Source organism: Pelophylax lessonae (genome assembly GCF_965119305.1).
Source record: "Pelophylax lessonae genome assembly, chromosome: 3".
Lineage (NCBI taxonomy): Eukaryota > Metazoa > Chordata > Amphibia > Anura > Ranidae > Pelophylax > Pelophylax lessonae.
Genome location: NC_138770.1, coordinates 188,631,269 through 188,647,564, shown reverse-complemented (window position 1 = coordinate 188,647,564; position 16,296 = coordinate 188,631,269). Strand labels below are relative to the sequence as shown.

The 16,296-nt window shown below is 45.0% G+C and overlaps 1 protein-coding gene across 1 annotated transcript in view; it reads right to left on the bottom strand.

Annotated features, from left to right (window-relative positions):
- LOC309551739 (vesicle-associated membrane protein 3-like) overlaps positions 1–16,008 on the bottom strand; it is a 72,970-nt gene extending 56,962 nt beyond the window's left edge. The window contains exon 1 of the mRNA XM_082252428.1: positions 15,709–16,008. Within this exon, the coding sequence (XP_082108554.1) occupies positions 15,709–15,836 (128 nt within the window). The 5' untranslated portion in view covers positions 15,837–16,008. The remainder of the gene's footprint in view (positions 1–15,708) is intronic.
- Between the last annotated feature and the right edge of the window lie 288 nt (positions 16,009–16,296).

Genomic DNA, 16,296 nt, shown 5'->3' with positions numbered 1-16,296 from the left:
GCATAATACAAATTGAGTCAAACACCAGTGATAAACACAAAGTACCAATGTGACCGGTACCATGGTGACATCAGCACATCACTCCGTCAGCTGACGTCACGGCGCTTCTCGAATCCCGGAAGGACAGGTAGCTGCGATTAGCCAGCTGGCTTGTTTTGATCCTAATGAAATGACATGTTCTTCTAGCTATAAGTGCAATATTGTATACCTTAAATACATTTTTTAAAGATTTTTAGACTACTACTAGCGAGACTTTTGTATTTTGGGGACCATCTGTGTATTTGTTTCCTGGACGGTGGGTCCATTTGCCATAAGAGGTTCCTGGGACAGTTAACCACTTCTATACCGGGCATATTTCGGCACTCTGTAAGAACGCTGAACTGCGGGGGGGTGGGGGGAGGGGGGCGCAGTTTGCCATCTTCGCCCTGGGCACCATATGACCTTGTCCCAGCACTGCCGTTCAGATCCGCCTGTCCATTTTATTTGTGGATCTGAACGGTCCCCCCCATGCATTCCTATGGGGGATCGGATGTCAGCGGAGACATGTCCGCTGACACCCGATCCGATGCGTCAAATCTGGACGGATGGAAACCCTATTTCCATCCCTCCAGCGGTCCGTCCCCATCCGATTTCCCCCATAGAGATGCATGGGGATCTGACAGCTGGGTCTCCGCACACAGTGCGGAGAACAGCCGTCATTCTCCTGCTCAGCAGGGGATCAGCGGATCGATCCCCCACTGAGATAGACGGACAGTGTGAAAGGGGCCTTAGTGTTAGTGTGAATTTGTTATTCCTCCTCCTCTGTGTGCAAGGGCCACTCCCCAGACAGATTTGGGCCTGCAAGGACCCCCTGCGTTTTGAGTACAGTACAGATGTCCTTCTAGTGGGCTCCCCTGTTTCATCTTTCATGCACTGGGGAGAGAAATATAAAAAATTGCATCCAGACATAAAGAAACATACCCAAAAGAGGAGCTGGGAATAACGCAGAGAGGCGGTCTGGATGCGATTTTTTATATTTCTCTCCCCAGTGCATGAAAGATGAAACAGGGGAGCCCCACTAGAAGGACATCTGTACTGTACTCAAAACGCAGGGGGTCCTTGCAGGCCCGAATCTGTCTGGGGAGTGGCCCTTGCACACAGAGGAGGAGGAATAGCAAATTCACACTAACCCTAAGGGTGAATAAACTTACTGCTGAGAGTGAGACAAGCACTGCTGCATGATGCATCTGCTAAATAAAACATACTAACAGACTATGAAGCACATATCTGTCTGCATGTTTAATTGCAATATATTCATCACTCGCACCTCACTACTCACCTCACCCTAGCGTTGCCGTCACCGTGACTGGCTCCGCCCGGCAGCGTGAACGTGAGGGAGCGCAAAGGGCAGGGAGGGGAGGCTCAGGGTGGCCCGGGAGGAGGAGCAAGTGAGAGAAGTCCAGGCAGCAGACAGTATACACAATGGTGGCTGGTGCTCTAAAATTTTGGGGGGGCGCAAACAGAAAAATGTAATAGGCATTGCTTTGCGGCAAAAAACGCTGTAAAAAATTACGTGACTTTGAGGTCATAAAAGTGTGAAAGGGGCCTTCAGTAATCAAGGTATAGTGTGTCCCCTTCAATGCAGAATGACCAGCGTACCCCCATTCAATGCAGAATGACCAGCGTACCCCCATTCAATGCAGAGTGACCAGCGTACCCCCATTCAATGCAGAATGACCAGCGTACCCCCATTCAATGCAGAGTGACCAGCGTACCCCCATTCAATGCAGAATGACCAGCGTACCCCCTTTCACTGCAGAATGACCAGCGTGCCCCCATTTCAATGCAGAGAGTCCAGTGTGCCACCAGCAGTGGGGGTGGTGTGGGGGGGGTCAGGGGCAGCAGTGGGGGGTGGGGGGTCAGTGGCAGCAGTGGGGGTGGTGTGGGGGGGGATCAGTGGCAGCAGTGGGGGTGGTGTGGGTGGTGTGGGGGGGGGGTCAGTGGCAGCGGTGGGGGGGATCAGGGGCAGCAGTGGGGTGGTGTGGGGGGGATCAGTGGCAGCAGTGTGGGTGGGGGTCAGTGGTAGCGGTGGGGGTGGTGTGGGGGGGGGGTCAGTGGCAGCAGTGGGGGTGGTGTGGGGGGGATCAGTGGCAGCAGTGGGGGGGTCAGTGGCAGCAGTGTGGGTGGTGTGGGGGGGGTCAGTGGCAGCGGTGGGGGGGATCAGGGGCAGCAGTGGGGTGGTGTGGGGGGGATCAGTGGCAGCAGTGGGGGGGGTCAGTGGCAGCGAAGGGGGGGATCAGGGGTAGCAGTGGGGTGGTGTGGGGGGGATCAGTAGCATTGGTGATAGAGGGATGGGATCAGAGTCACTCACTTGCAGAATGCAGATCACTCGATTCTCCCTCCCTCCGAGGCTCCTTGCGCGGTGGACGGAGGGCTCCTCCCCTTTCACTCTACTCCCGACATCTTCCTGCAGAAAGAATAGACGGAGCCAGTGTGCCACTGCCTATGAGTGCGGGTGGAGAGGATGGGTGGGGCGGGAACTGTGTGCCTGTGAGCGTGCCGTGCACCAAAATGACCAGTGCACGGCACGCAGTCTCACGGCGGCGGGGGGCCCCCCCTGCAGAGCGGTGTCACCCTCCCTCCGGTGGACACCCTGGTGCGGTCCCCCCCCCCCCGCACCCCGCTTGTGACGCCTCTGCTGTAAAGCACATCTTCTGTGTCAGGGTGCCAGGAAACCAGACCATATGAAGATGCAAGTAAAATAAAGCAGTTTATTAGAGCAACAACAATAAACGCACAACAAGAGTGAGGAGCGAAATCAGGAACAGCCGGGGTCCAAGTCCAGAGCAGGTAGTCATCCAAACCGGGATTGAGTCTAGAAGCGGGTAGTCATCCAAGCCGGGGTCAAGTCTAGAAGCGGGTAGTCATCCAAGCCGGGGTCAAGTCTAGAAGCGGGTAGTCATCCAAGCCGGGGTCGAGTCCAGAGGTGGATAGTCTGCTGATGCCGGGTTGTCTGCCGATGTGGAATCGAGTGCCAGGAAAGTCATCACCCAAGCCAGGTCATGCACGGAGGAACACGGAGAACAGAAGACTGCTAGCAATGATGCACCTTGGAGCACAAACACAAGGGCAAAGGACTGCAAGTCAACAGGTGATATAAATAGTCAGGTGTGCAACATCATCACTGAGCGATGTCCAGGCAGCAGGCAAGTGATGATGCAAACAGAGTTTATAAAAGACAGCAGTCTGCACATGTCCAAGATGGCTGCCAACAGGAAAGCAAAGTAGGACCTTGACACTCTGTGCATCACAGTCACAAACTTCTATAGACCGTTTCATGACACTGCATCAGCAGCAGGTGCTGGCAGTATGGTCCTGGCCTGGTCACCTACCCAGTGCTGAGGACAAGCTCATCTAATGCCAAGGGCAAACACTCCAAACTGCACCCCCTCAAGATGTATGAGCATTATGTGTCAGCAAAAATCCCCCCCCCTAAAATTGAGCACTAACCTGCATGCTTACACCCTAAGCTTAAATTTCCCCTTCTCCCAGTACAAATCTGCCCCCCCCTGCTGAAATCCCCTCTCCCAGCACAAATCTTTGCCCCCTATCCCCCAAATGTCCCCAATGCAAATACCTCTCCCCAAAAAAAGTCACCCCTCCTAGCACAAATCCTCTACCCCTCAAATTTCCCCTCCGAGTACAAATTACCCCCCAACAAAAATTTCCCCTCCTAGCACAATTCTCCTCCCCTCTGCAACATATCACCTCATCTAGCAACCCCCCCAGCAACCCCCCCCCCTCAAATCTCCTCTCCTTGCACAAATCCTCATCCCCCTCTCAACACAAATTCCCTTAAACAACCACTCCTAAAAATTCTAACCCCCTGCTGTCCCTAAATTTCCCCTCCTAGCAAAAGTCTCCTCCCTCCTTCATCATATCACCTGATCTAGCACAAACACCCCAAATCACCCCTTCCAGCACAAATCCCCCTAAATCACCAATCTGAGCAATTCTTAACCCCTGCTGCCCTCAAATTGCCCCTCCCAATACACCCCCCCACCCACATGAAACCACAGGCAGCCACTCCTCCTGCCCCACCCCCCCCCCTTTTTTCCTGCCCTGCATCTACCCACAGAGTTTCTGCTTTTATCATTGCATAAATACACACTTTTATGTCCCATTTCCTTACTGAAGCCCTCTACCCAAGACCAGCTATGAGATCATAAAAATAGCTAGGTAGAGCAATGTAAAAGAAAGAGAAAATTGTGGAAGCTCCTTCTACAAGCCCAAAGCCAAGATCCAACACCTACATACACATATAAAATACATTTTAAGAGAGCTGTTTTACCTGCCAAAAGGATTTGTATTTATGTCAAGTCTGAGATGTACACAACTCTGTCACAGAACATATACCTGTCTGGCAGGGCAGGAGACCTGATTTATCTCTGCTACAGTTAGGTAACATTTAAAGGTCCCCTCACCACCAGGGATGAGCTTACGCATGCTCAGCCTGTGACTGTACAGTGAAGGAGAAGCAGCACACTAATGAACTCAGTTCTTTGTCACTCTGCATTGTCCTCCTATCAGAATGAAACTGGTCATCACTGAAAACAACTGTGGATTTCAAAAGGCTGATGCCAGGTTAAATTCTGGTATCTGCAGTGTTAAAAACAATATGCGTAAGGGTGTATTAATAAATACAGAGCTGCATTTAAAGTCAGTAGAGGGTGGGGACATATATTTTTACATGTTAACATTGAAAAACAATCTGCCTGTTTTTTGTCTTTGGGCAAACATGCGTGTGGAAAATTGAAAATACTTTCCAGTTAACAAAAAGTGTTTACATGCTGCTTTAAAGCAAATCTGTTGTATTTGCAGACATTGTTGTTGGTTCTGCATAGACCAATAAAAGAAATACTGTGAGAATCCCTGAGAAAAAATACCAGCATTCTCCACTAATGTCGGATCATTAGTAAAGCGTCTCTGCTGGGTTGCAGGAAAAAAAACTGTAGTGTGTACCTGGCTTTTGACACCGTTTATTTGCTGCTGTTAAAAAAAGATTCTGGAGGAGGAATCAGAATTACTGCTTTGTTCTGAGATAAAAGCTGGTTAATCTAGACAAGGATGAACTTCACACCAACAATTTGCCTACCAGAACACACTTCACACATTCTCTGGGAGGTGATGAGATCAACAAAGCATGCTTTATATCTTTTGTGTTCATTTAAATCCCATTCCGTATGCAAAAAGTTAGCTGTATTAACCAATGACTAGGAGCCAAACTGAAATGTTAGACCCTGCTGTAGCTCCCCTAATTTCGGTTCCGGGGTCATCTTTAGTCTGACCACTAAGGGCCTCCCTGTTTAGGTAAGCACCATATAAATAGGAGAATAGGGAATAATTGGTGATTGTTGGTGGAAGAGGTAGAAAGCAGTGAGGGGGGACAGGTGTTTCTGTTTAGATCATGGTTCGCCTCTTGGGAATGCTGGAACTTTCCCTACCCTGGAGTGGGCAAAACCAGGGTTGTTAGGGGACTATTTGTTAAAGACTGTTGGAGAGAGGGCAGTTTCATGCTGGTTCACCTTCTCTCCCTTGCCATTTAAGGTTAGTGTCCTATACCTGGGGAACCTTGCGAATAGCTTGCCTAATGAGAGACGGTGGTGCCCTAGTAAGCTGGTCAGCCAGCGTGTTGGTCTGTACCATGTACCCAGTATCCCAGAGACCTTGAAGCTGAGGGGTTGATCTTGGAGGGACAAGGTTGGCAACCACAGGGATGGGACCCTGGTAGCTATGTGTATCTAGCCAACTGGAGGGTTCCCTGATAATAAGTAGCCAGCCCTTTTGTTTGAGGTCTCCTAGGTCCCCAGCAAAGATGCTCCTTACTTCCCAGTTTGGGAACTGGCTTGTCAACCACCTGTGGGGGGGCGTTACATACAAACAACAAGTGGGAGAGTGAACCATGGAGGTAGACAGTAGCGAAATGATCCAGGCACATTCACATATCTTGCTTCAACAACAGTCACTAAGGGAGTCTATTTACAAAGCAGAAAATTCTAGACCATAGGGCAATAGGGATGGGGAAAAAGGTTTTTCCTGTTACCGTCAAAAGCATTACAAGCACATACAATCAAAAATCTTTATTACATATTGTGACGGTACTCACCGTCACTGGGAGTGAAAGACAGATACTTAATGGTCTGGATTGCTTCAAGTGGGACCGTAATATTTGTCAGCCATGAATCTCAAGAAATATGTATGGACTATGCCTGTTTGATTCTGAACATGTTCATTGAAAGAGATAATCACATTGGCTTCTGTTCCATGTCCTTCAATGTCAGAGACAAGCTTTGTCTATTGTTTGTGTATTGAGATAATGTGTATTGTATTGCAGGAGCTCAAGGACGGAAAGTCTGCTAGTTAATTGGCTCAGGTTGATTGAATCATTGTCCTCTGTTAGTTGCTGAGTGGAAATAGTATACTGGTTGTGTTGGTTGTTCTTTCTATTTCTATATACAGTTTATCTGCATATGATAATGTAATCAGGCAATCCCTGACCTGTGTGTGGTAATCTGATCTGGAGGGGGAGGTCCATGCTGTATATAAATTATGTGTGACTGTTCAATAAAGAGTGATTCCAGTACAAGCTAAGTTGTCGACTAGCTTTGTATGTAAGGCGGCTGGGAAAATCTGGTATATATGTTCAAGACTGTAGGAAGCAGTATACTGCCAGAAGCCCACAAACAAACACAGTGTGGGTCGGGCGGTTCTGTTACACATATATAGAAAGAGTACAACAAATACATAAAAACACAAGATTTAAAAGTAATCCATTACAATGACTTAAATTCTTTTGCCTCTCTCTTTTGCCTTATGGTTTAGAATTTACTATTTCAGGATGTAGGTACTTATATATTAATTATACACCCATAAGAGCACTAATATATCTTACCTACAAAGCAGAAAATTAGACTTTTCCAAACATTCTTCGGAGGTGGACCATCTAGGTCAATGCATTTTAAATGTTTGTGCAAGACACATTCTCTGCTTTTTAAATATACCCCTGTAAGCAGGCTGAAATTCTGGTTAGTGAGATAGCTGCTGCCCCAGCTAGGAAGGAAACTTTGAATCTGGTTTCACACACGTTCTGATGAGTTTTGTCTCTCTCCCTGTGCTGAATGATAATAAAAGGTTGGAGGGCCCTGCACAGACAGAGTCTGCTGCATGGGAAAGAAGACACACACAGGCCGTAACATGTAATCTCCAGCTGCTTACAGAAAAAGAGAAGGGGGAACAGTTCCACCTCGGACAGCAAGCCTGCTTGCTGTCATATCTACCATTTAGGGAATGCTGGGACCTGTTGTGCACCCTGAAGATTCCAGCACTGGATACCGCCAACATGGGCTCTTTCATAGATGAACTCTTTCTTGTGCAAGTTTGAAACTTTAACTTTGCCTGGTCTGAAGTTACTAAAGGTGTGTAGGTAAGTAACCAGCACACATAGTCTACAGCGTGGGTCAGTAAAACACATTACGGTATGAGGTTACCAAGGGTAATGGAGATTTACCAAGCAGCCTGTCATGAAGTGTGTGCCTGTGACAACTGGGATAGCCTCTTGCAGTAAGGGAATTGTTGTCAGCACTCTCTCAATGAGTGGCTCGTCTCCTATAGCAACATGAGTAGCTCTGCACTGCAGAGGTCTTCAGCTTGTGCACAGGTATGGAAGAGAAGGAGTTAATGCAGAGCACATATGAAGAAGTCCGCATGAGGTGCCCAGCAGGCCCCCATTCCGTAACATCAAGAGAGTTAACTAGAGTTCAATCATCTGTTCAAGTGTAGATGATGTATGGCCATCTTTGAGTGAGGTCTGCCTTATGGTTAAGTTATTCTCAAAAGTGACCTCCACCCTGTCCTGGGGCATTAGTGAGAACGGCACTAGTAAAGGTACCCCATGTTCAAGGCAAGTGACCCTGTTTAAGGTGTCTAGCGTAGCCCAGAGGAACCCATGCCATAGTAGGCCTCCTATGTGACCCAAACTTGGCGCCCAACGAGAATGGGAACATTGAGGATGTGCCAACAACCTACCCTATACCCCCAAATGTTTGCTCAGTTCATCCCTGCATTTCACTTTACTTATAAAATACACCAGTGGTGCAGTGTTTTTAAATGAAGGGTATAGGATAGAATGGGTAATCAAGATTGTGGCAAACAAAGATACATTTTGGGTAATGTGCTTTAGAAATTAGATCACTCTCCTGATAGCAAGAATGCAGTAACACAATTGTGAATCAGCAGGCAGTTAATCAGAACCAATTTAATAATTTGTTTCTTTGTGTTAAATGCAACTGATATTAAAAGTAGTTGTTTGCTGTGTTCTGTTCTAGAACCATTTCAGAACATCACACTTGCAACAATCTCATCAAAACACAATCCACCTTCAGTCTTTGTCATAAAGTGTAAGGTCTGTACTGGGACAATTTCATTCATGTGTGCTATTGTGCAAGTACATGTCTACATCAGATAGCCGGTCTGAAACATTTGATAAGCCAGTTTCACCTATTTAAATCTGGCCTGTGTATTTACTAGCCTGATTAGGTTTGAGTGAGTGTGTCTCCTTAATTCTAGCCCAACCCAGCTTAGCATGATTTTAGAACCTTATCACGTATACTGACTTTCTGCCGACCTTGAACTTGCATTTTTATGTACAATTTACCACACATGTAACAATAAATATCAGCCTCTCACAACCTTTTTACCTCAGAAAAACCTTTGAAATAATTTCAGGTCTCAGGGAACCCATGCCAAAACCAAATCTTTGGGAATCAGGGGAATAATTCCCCCTTACATTGCTGGCCAGTGGGAAGAATGCCCCCCTTACAGTGGTAGTCAGAATATCATTGTTGTAGACAGCTAAAAAGATCATTGGTGTCATGCAACTGGTTCTGCTTAGTGGTGTGGGTCCTGGAACTGAGCAGGCATTATCAAATAGTAGATCAATCAGCCACAACTCAAGGAAGGCCCAGCAACCACAGAACCATGGTTGACAATGGCTGGTCTATAGCATCTCGAGAGGTCCTGGATAGAGATATAAGTAATAAAGATCCACTTACCTACTGCTTTCCTATTTGTAGCTGATTTTCTGTTATTTATTTAAATTATTTACCTTTTTAAGAAATCCTACTAAAATCAACAAATCAATGGTGATAGGCACTGGGCTTTTCTACATAAAATTTCCCCATGGAAAGTGTAGAAATGGGGTTGGGGTTACCCAAGGAACATGACAAAAAAAGTGTGGAAAAGGAAACCAACACCTTACACAAAATACATCTTATTCAAAAAGTGTACAGTCAGTAGGATGTGTCTCTTGTGCTGATACTTCATGCTAGGTGAAGTCTTTCTCTGTCCATTAGGACCCAACCCCCCCCCCCCATCGCTGCCGAAACCTTACAGGTTGGCGGGGGTTAATAGAACTAATGGGCTGTCATAGGCTCTCATCAAGAGTGCCCGACTATGCCTGCCATTTTCACTCAGATGCTCCATTCAGAAAAGTCATAGTCACAAAGTTAGTCAGGATGAAAAAAGACAAATTTCAACCAGTTCAACCAATGAAAAAAAAAAGAAAGAAAGAGTAATTCCATATACACAATCTTATACCCACATCCTATACCCAGAGAAAGGCGAAAAACTCCAGCAAACCATGATCCAATTTGCTACAGCAGGGGGAAAAAAATTCCTTCCTAATCCCCTGGCAATCGGATATTTCCTAGATAAACTTTACCTATAAATGTTAGTACCCAGTTATATTATGTACAAGTAGTAGCAATCTGCTGAGCTGGCCAAAACCACTTCTGGAGGGAGTCTATTCCACATTTTAACAGCTCTTACTGTGAAGAAACCTTTCCTTATTTGGAGATTAAATATCTTTTCCTCTAGACCAGGCATGTCCAACCTGCGGCCTGGGGGGCCACATGCAGCCCAGAACCACAGGCAATGCGGCCCACTGCCCCCTGACAATTTTTATTTTTTTTTTGCTGGGGAGGAAGGAAGTCGGGTCAGGGGCATGGCCACAGAGGTTTCCAACTAACGGTAGGCAGTGGCTGACTCAGAGGGGATCATCCACTAATTGTGTTAAATTAGTGCTGGGGGGCGCGGCAGCGCGGGAAGGGCGCAGCAGCCTTTTATTACTTATATACCTTAACTATAGTATATATTTTATATGCGGCCCGGGAAAATTTCTCTACACTCAATGTGGCCCAGAGAAGCCAAAAGGTTTGACACCCATGCTCTAGACGTTAAGAGTGCCCCCTTGTCCTCTGTGATGACCTTAAAGTGAATAGCTCAACACCCAGTTCACTATATGGACCCCTTATGTATTCATACATGTTGATCATATTCCCTCTTAATCTCCTCTTCTAAAGAGGGAATAAATTAAGTTCCTCTATCTATCCTCATAGCTGAGCTCCTCCATGCCTCTTATCAGTTTGGTTGCCCTTCTCTGCACCTTCCCCAGTTCCCTGATATCCTTTTTGAGAACTTGTGCCCAAAACTGAACTGCATATTCCAGGTGAGGTCTTACGAATGATTTAAACAGGGGCAAAATTATATCACTCTCTCTGGAGTCCATTTCTCTCCTAATACAAGAAAGGGTTTTGCTTTCTTCAGAAACTGCTGCTTGGAATTGCATGTTATTATTAAGTTTATGATCTACCAGAACACCCAGTTCCTTCTCCACCATTGATTCCCCCAGTTGTACTACCCCTATTATGTACGATGCATGTTTATTCTTAGCTCCCAAGTGCAAAAGTATACATTTATCAACATTAAACCTTATTTGCCCAATTAAAAAGTGCATTGAGGTCGTATTGTAATGTATTCTTTAGTTTCTGAGCATGAGCTCTCTTGTTCACTCAATTTTTTTTTACAGACGAATACTGAAAATTATTTGTTCTGTTTTTGTGCTTGTCCCTTCGGATAATTTTGAATGAATTGTTACGATTGGCTCTCAAAAGCTGTAAATTAATGATTAGATTATCACACAATTGCTCCGAAATTGGTATTTTTCATCTGATTTTTTCAATTTGTGTACTACGCAATAGCCATAAATTGCTCATAGATATGGTAAATGCATGGCTAAGGGTAATGAGGTAGGGATTATCTGCCCCTCCTTGAAAAAGTTGTGAAGAGGCAGCACTACTCTTGTGAAAGCAAAGCACATGTGATATTTGTATCCTTCCTGGAAGGATCAGTCTTCATGCAGAGAGACACCTTACAATTATGCATTGACGGGTGAGCCAGTTGATTATATTTATACAGTGTATATATGACCACCCACCTAATATTGAGTATACCCCCCTTTTGCTGGCAAAACAGCCCCGACCCGTGGAGGCATGGACTCCACTAGACCTCTGAATGTATACAGTACTTTGGTATCTGGCACCAGTCAGTAGAAGATCCTTAAAAGTGATTGTAAATGCTTTTTAAAAGAAAAAAAAAAAGCAAACAGATTTATATGTACGTCCTTTTCTCGGGTCCTCCACTGATGCTTCTGGCTCCTCCTCTCCGGCGAGTGCCCCACTGGTGCGGGCTCGCTTCTAAGGCTCTTTGTCTGCCTCTATAGACACAGGCAGCGGGAATCAGCCTCGCCCCCCTTCCAATGGCTTCCACTGCCTCAGAAAAGGCTGTGAAACCAAGAACAGGGACTGCATATCAGCAACATCCCAAAAGAGCTGCAGTTTTGGAGTTGCTTTTACCCAGTCATCTAGCCATTACAATTTGTCCCTTGTCAAAGTTGCTCAAAGCCTTATACTTGCCTATTTTTTTGCTTTCATCAACTTCAGAGAGAACATACTCACTTTCTGCCTAATGTACCCCACTCACTTTCAGGTGCCAGTGTAACAAGATATATATATATCCCCCTTGATAACGTCCCATTGGACGAAATGCATCCAGGCAGATATTTTGGTGCTGACGTCACACCGCTGCTCGATTCCGGGTCGACAGCGGCTTTTAGATGTGAGTTTATTGATTCTCTGTCCTAAATCTGCTGTATGCATGTTTTTAACATTAAATACTATACTATTTGAACGTTTCTCTGGCTCTTGGTGAGCTTTATTCATAGTTAGAGGCTTTCTAACGGTGAAGTCCTTGGAGTCCCTATGCTGCAATGTTCCTTGTTGGATCAACTCGATTTGGTGAGTTTGGAATGGTTGGTGGTGGGAGATCACTGAAGCACTCCTAAGAAAAACGGATGTATCCCCACTGGTGTTATTGCTTTGTATCTGTCACTATATTGGACATTATACCAGGATTTAAATGTATTGCCTGGACTTTAATGCATTATTTATTTATGTTTTATGTTTTTTTTGTTACTAGGAATTATTTCTCACAGTGTGGATATCACTTTTTGATATATATACTATACACACACACACACACACACACACCTGGGTAAATAATCTTTTACACAAGTCTTAAAATGTATGTTATTGGTATTACATATGAAAGAACATGTGAAATTGACTGTAACTTGCTTCATTTTCTCTGTCGTCCTACAAACACATTTTGCTGTAGGTGTAATCCACACGCTGAAAATATCTCTTGTTAAGTCTAACTGTGATGTCAGCCTCTGTTGGGGGGGTTGTGTGAAAATCTTAATTAACAGATACCCATGTGACTAGAAAGAACATTTAGTATAACAGAGCAAAATATTTCCTATACAGATCATCCCTGAGTAATTATTTGGAAATTTGTACATTAGGGTTCAGCATTAAACCCAATTCTGCAAGGTCATGATGCCATGGAGTGGATTTACTAAAGGCAAATAATCTTTGCACTCTGCAAGAGCAGTTGCACTCATTTTCACTAGAGTTTGGTGAATTTGATGACACTCTGCTGAATTCCATCATCCAATCTTGTGCAAGCAAAAATGCTGTTTTTTTTTTTTCCTTGCATCTGATTGGGTATTCTTTACAAACTAAAGCTTTTACATTTACTAAGGAAAACTAGTGCAACTACATTTGCAAAATGCACAGTCTATTTGACTTTAGTAAATCCACCCAGTGTGTTTTTAATTTGTTTTCTACTTTTCAGCTATAGTAGAATTTGGATTGCTACTCATCTCTGAAGGAAGCCAAAGCCCGAGATGCTGCCTTCTCCTCTGGTCCAATCTCTCCACTGGCCTACCATTTTCTTTCCATTGGCCTACATAGTTTAAACATCCAATTATACCTTCTGAAAAACACTCTAAACTCTGACTGCCCACTTATACCCCCCCCCCCCCAGTCTTCAGGTAAACACAATAAAAAAAAATCCACCTTAAAATTTCATACCTTTTTGGTCTCTGTTTTTGAGCCTAGACTTCTCTTGTGCTGCTCCATTTCCCTGGAGCTCTCATCTAAAATCTACCAAATACCCCATAAGCCTCCAACTGTGTAAAACCGCTGACTATGACCATAAGAACACTATCCCTACAGTCAAGTATGGAGGTGGAAACATTATACTTTGGGGCTGTTTCTCTGCTAAAGGTACAGACTGACTTTGCCGCATTGAGGGGCCAATAGATGGGGCCATGTATTGTAAAATCTTGGATGAGAACCTTCTTTCCTCAGCCAGAACACTGAAGGTGGGTCATGGCGGGTTCTTTCAGCATGACAATGACCCAAAACATACCGTAAAGGAGTGACTCAAGAAGAAGCACATTAAGGTCATGGAGTGGCCTAGCCAGTTTCCAGACCTTGATCCTAAAGGGAATTTATGGAGGGAGTTGAAACTTCGAGAGGCCAAGCGACAGCCAAGAAACCTTAAGGATTTATAGAAGATCTGTAAAGGAGAGTGGGCCAAAATCCCTCCTAAGATGTGTGCAAACATGGTCACTAACTACAAGAAACGTCTTACCTCTGTGCTTGCCAACAAGGGTTTCTCCACAAAGTACGAAACCATGTTTTGCTTGGGGATCAAATACTTATTTTACTCACTGAGCTGCAACTCAATTTATAACATTTATATCATGTGTTTTTTCTTTTTTTTTTTTGGGGGGGGGGGTTTGGTTGATAATCTGTCTCTTATTTAAAATACACCTATAATAAAAATTATAGACCCTTCATTTCTTTGTAAGGGGCCAAACTTACAAAATCTACAGGGGATCAAAAAATAATTTTTCCCAACTGTATGGATAAATAGAAATGTAACAGAAAATAAGTGTATAGACAGGGTAAACAATTACCGGACACTGCTAGTGAACATATGAATTCTAGATGCTGTAACTGGTGAATCAGTATTTAGAGGTGAGAAGAGAACAGTAATAGGAGTGTAATCACTGAGTACATGAATAGTGGCAAGAAAGATGGATTATTAGCGCTGTATGTATGAGAAATAGGTCAGCATTCAAATGAGGAGCACTGTGCAGTAAGGAGAGAGTTCAGCATTGAAAGTATTAAGAGGGTTCAGCGCTGTGAGAAGCATTGTGCAGTATGGAGAGAGAGTTCAGCACAGAGTGAGAAGCACTGTGCAATATAGGGAGGGTTCAGCACTAAAAGTGTGGAGCACTGTGCAGTCTAAAGAGATTTTAGCACCGTTAGGAGCAGTGCAGCATGGAAAGAGTGAGGCACTGAAAACGAGGAGCACTTTTAGTGTACAGAATGTTTAGCACAAATAATGGGGAGCACTGAGCAGTGTACAGAGTTCAGAACTGAGAGCATGTGGCACCATGCAGTTTAGAGAGGATTCAGCACAATACGTGTGGGACACCATGCAGTATAGAGAGGGTTCAACACTAGAAGTATGGGGCACCATACAGTGTAGAGAGGGTACATCACTAGAAGTGTGGGGCACCATGCAGTGTAGAGAGGATACAGCACAATAAGTGTGGGACACCATGTAGTGTAGAGAGGGTTCAACACTAGAAGTGTGGGGCACCATACGTTGTAGAGAGGGTAAAGCAATAGAAGTGTGGGGCACCATACAGTATAGAGAGGGTACAGCACTAGAAGTGTGGGGCACCATGCAGTGTAGAAGGGGTTCAGCACTATAAGTGTGGGGCACCATGCAATTTAGAGAGGGTAAAGCACTAGAAGTGTGGGGCACCATACAGTGCAGAGAGGCTACAGCACTAGAAGTGTGGGGCACCATACTGCGTAGATAGGGTTCAGTACTAGAAGTGTGGAGCAGCATGCAGTGTAGAGAGAGTTCAGCACTAGAAGTGTGGGGCACCATACAGTGTAGAGAGGGTACAGCGCTAGAAGTGTGGGGCACCATACTGTGTAGATAGGGTTCAGCACTAGAAGTGTGTGGCACCATGCAGTGTAGAAAGGGTTCAGTACTAGAAGTGTGGGGCACCAAGCAGTGCAGAGAGGGTTCAATACTACAAGTGTGGGGCACCATACAGTATAGAGAGGGTACAGCACTACAAGTGTGGGGCACCAAGCAGTGTAGAGAGGGTTCAGCACTAAAAGTGTGGGGCACCAAACAGTGTAGAGAGGGTTCAGCACTAAAAGTGTGGGGCACCAAGCAGTGTAGAGAGGGTACAGCACTACAAGTGTGGGGCACCAAGCAATGTAGAGAGGGTTCAGCACTACAAGTGTGGGGCACCAAGCAGTGTAGAGAGGGTTCAGCACTACAAGTGTGGGGCACCATGCAGTGTAGAGAGGGTTCAACATTAAAAGTGTGGGGCACCATACAGTGCAGAAAGAGTTCAGCACTGAGAGTGTGGACAGCTCTTAGAGTTCTACTTACATGGTAGGGAGTCTGGGCAGATCTTGTCTCTTCTCTCCCGCAGAACACAGATCAATGGATGGTGTCTGTAGCTCCAGCTCGGAGTGTGTTACAGATGAGAAGAAGGCGGAGGGTAGACAGATCTTCATTAACACATTTCTAGGTATAGACAGAACTGTAGGCTCATGAGGTGGCAGCTCAATTCACACAGTATCTGAAGACAAGCAGAATGTGAGGTTACACATTTTTTTTTTGGAGTGAAACATCACATTTTATTGACATTCTGGATCTAGGATCTGTTTCCCTAAGCAATAGAGAGATTGAAAGGTTAGTAAAACAGAAAATATGACTTGGCTTACAAGAAGGCTGTTTACTACTACTAAATGTCAGGGAAGGATGTGGGTATAGTCACAGATGTATGATTTATTCCGCCAATAAGGCTGGTACAAAACCGGTAGGGTGAATGCTCTGTACAGTCAGATCACAAATCCCCAACAAAAACATTGTGCACATGGTTCCGGGTATTTTAAAGCTGAAATGCAGGTCGATATTTAAAAAAACAAAAACAAAAAAAACCCCAAAAAATAAAATACTACAGTTACGTATCCA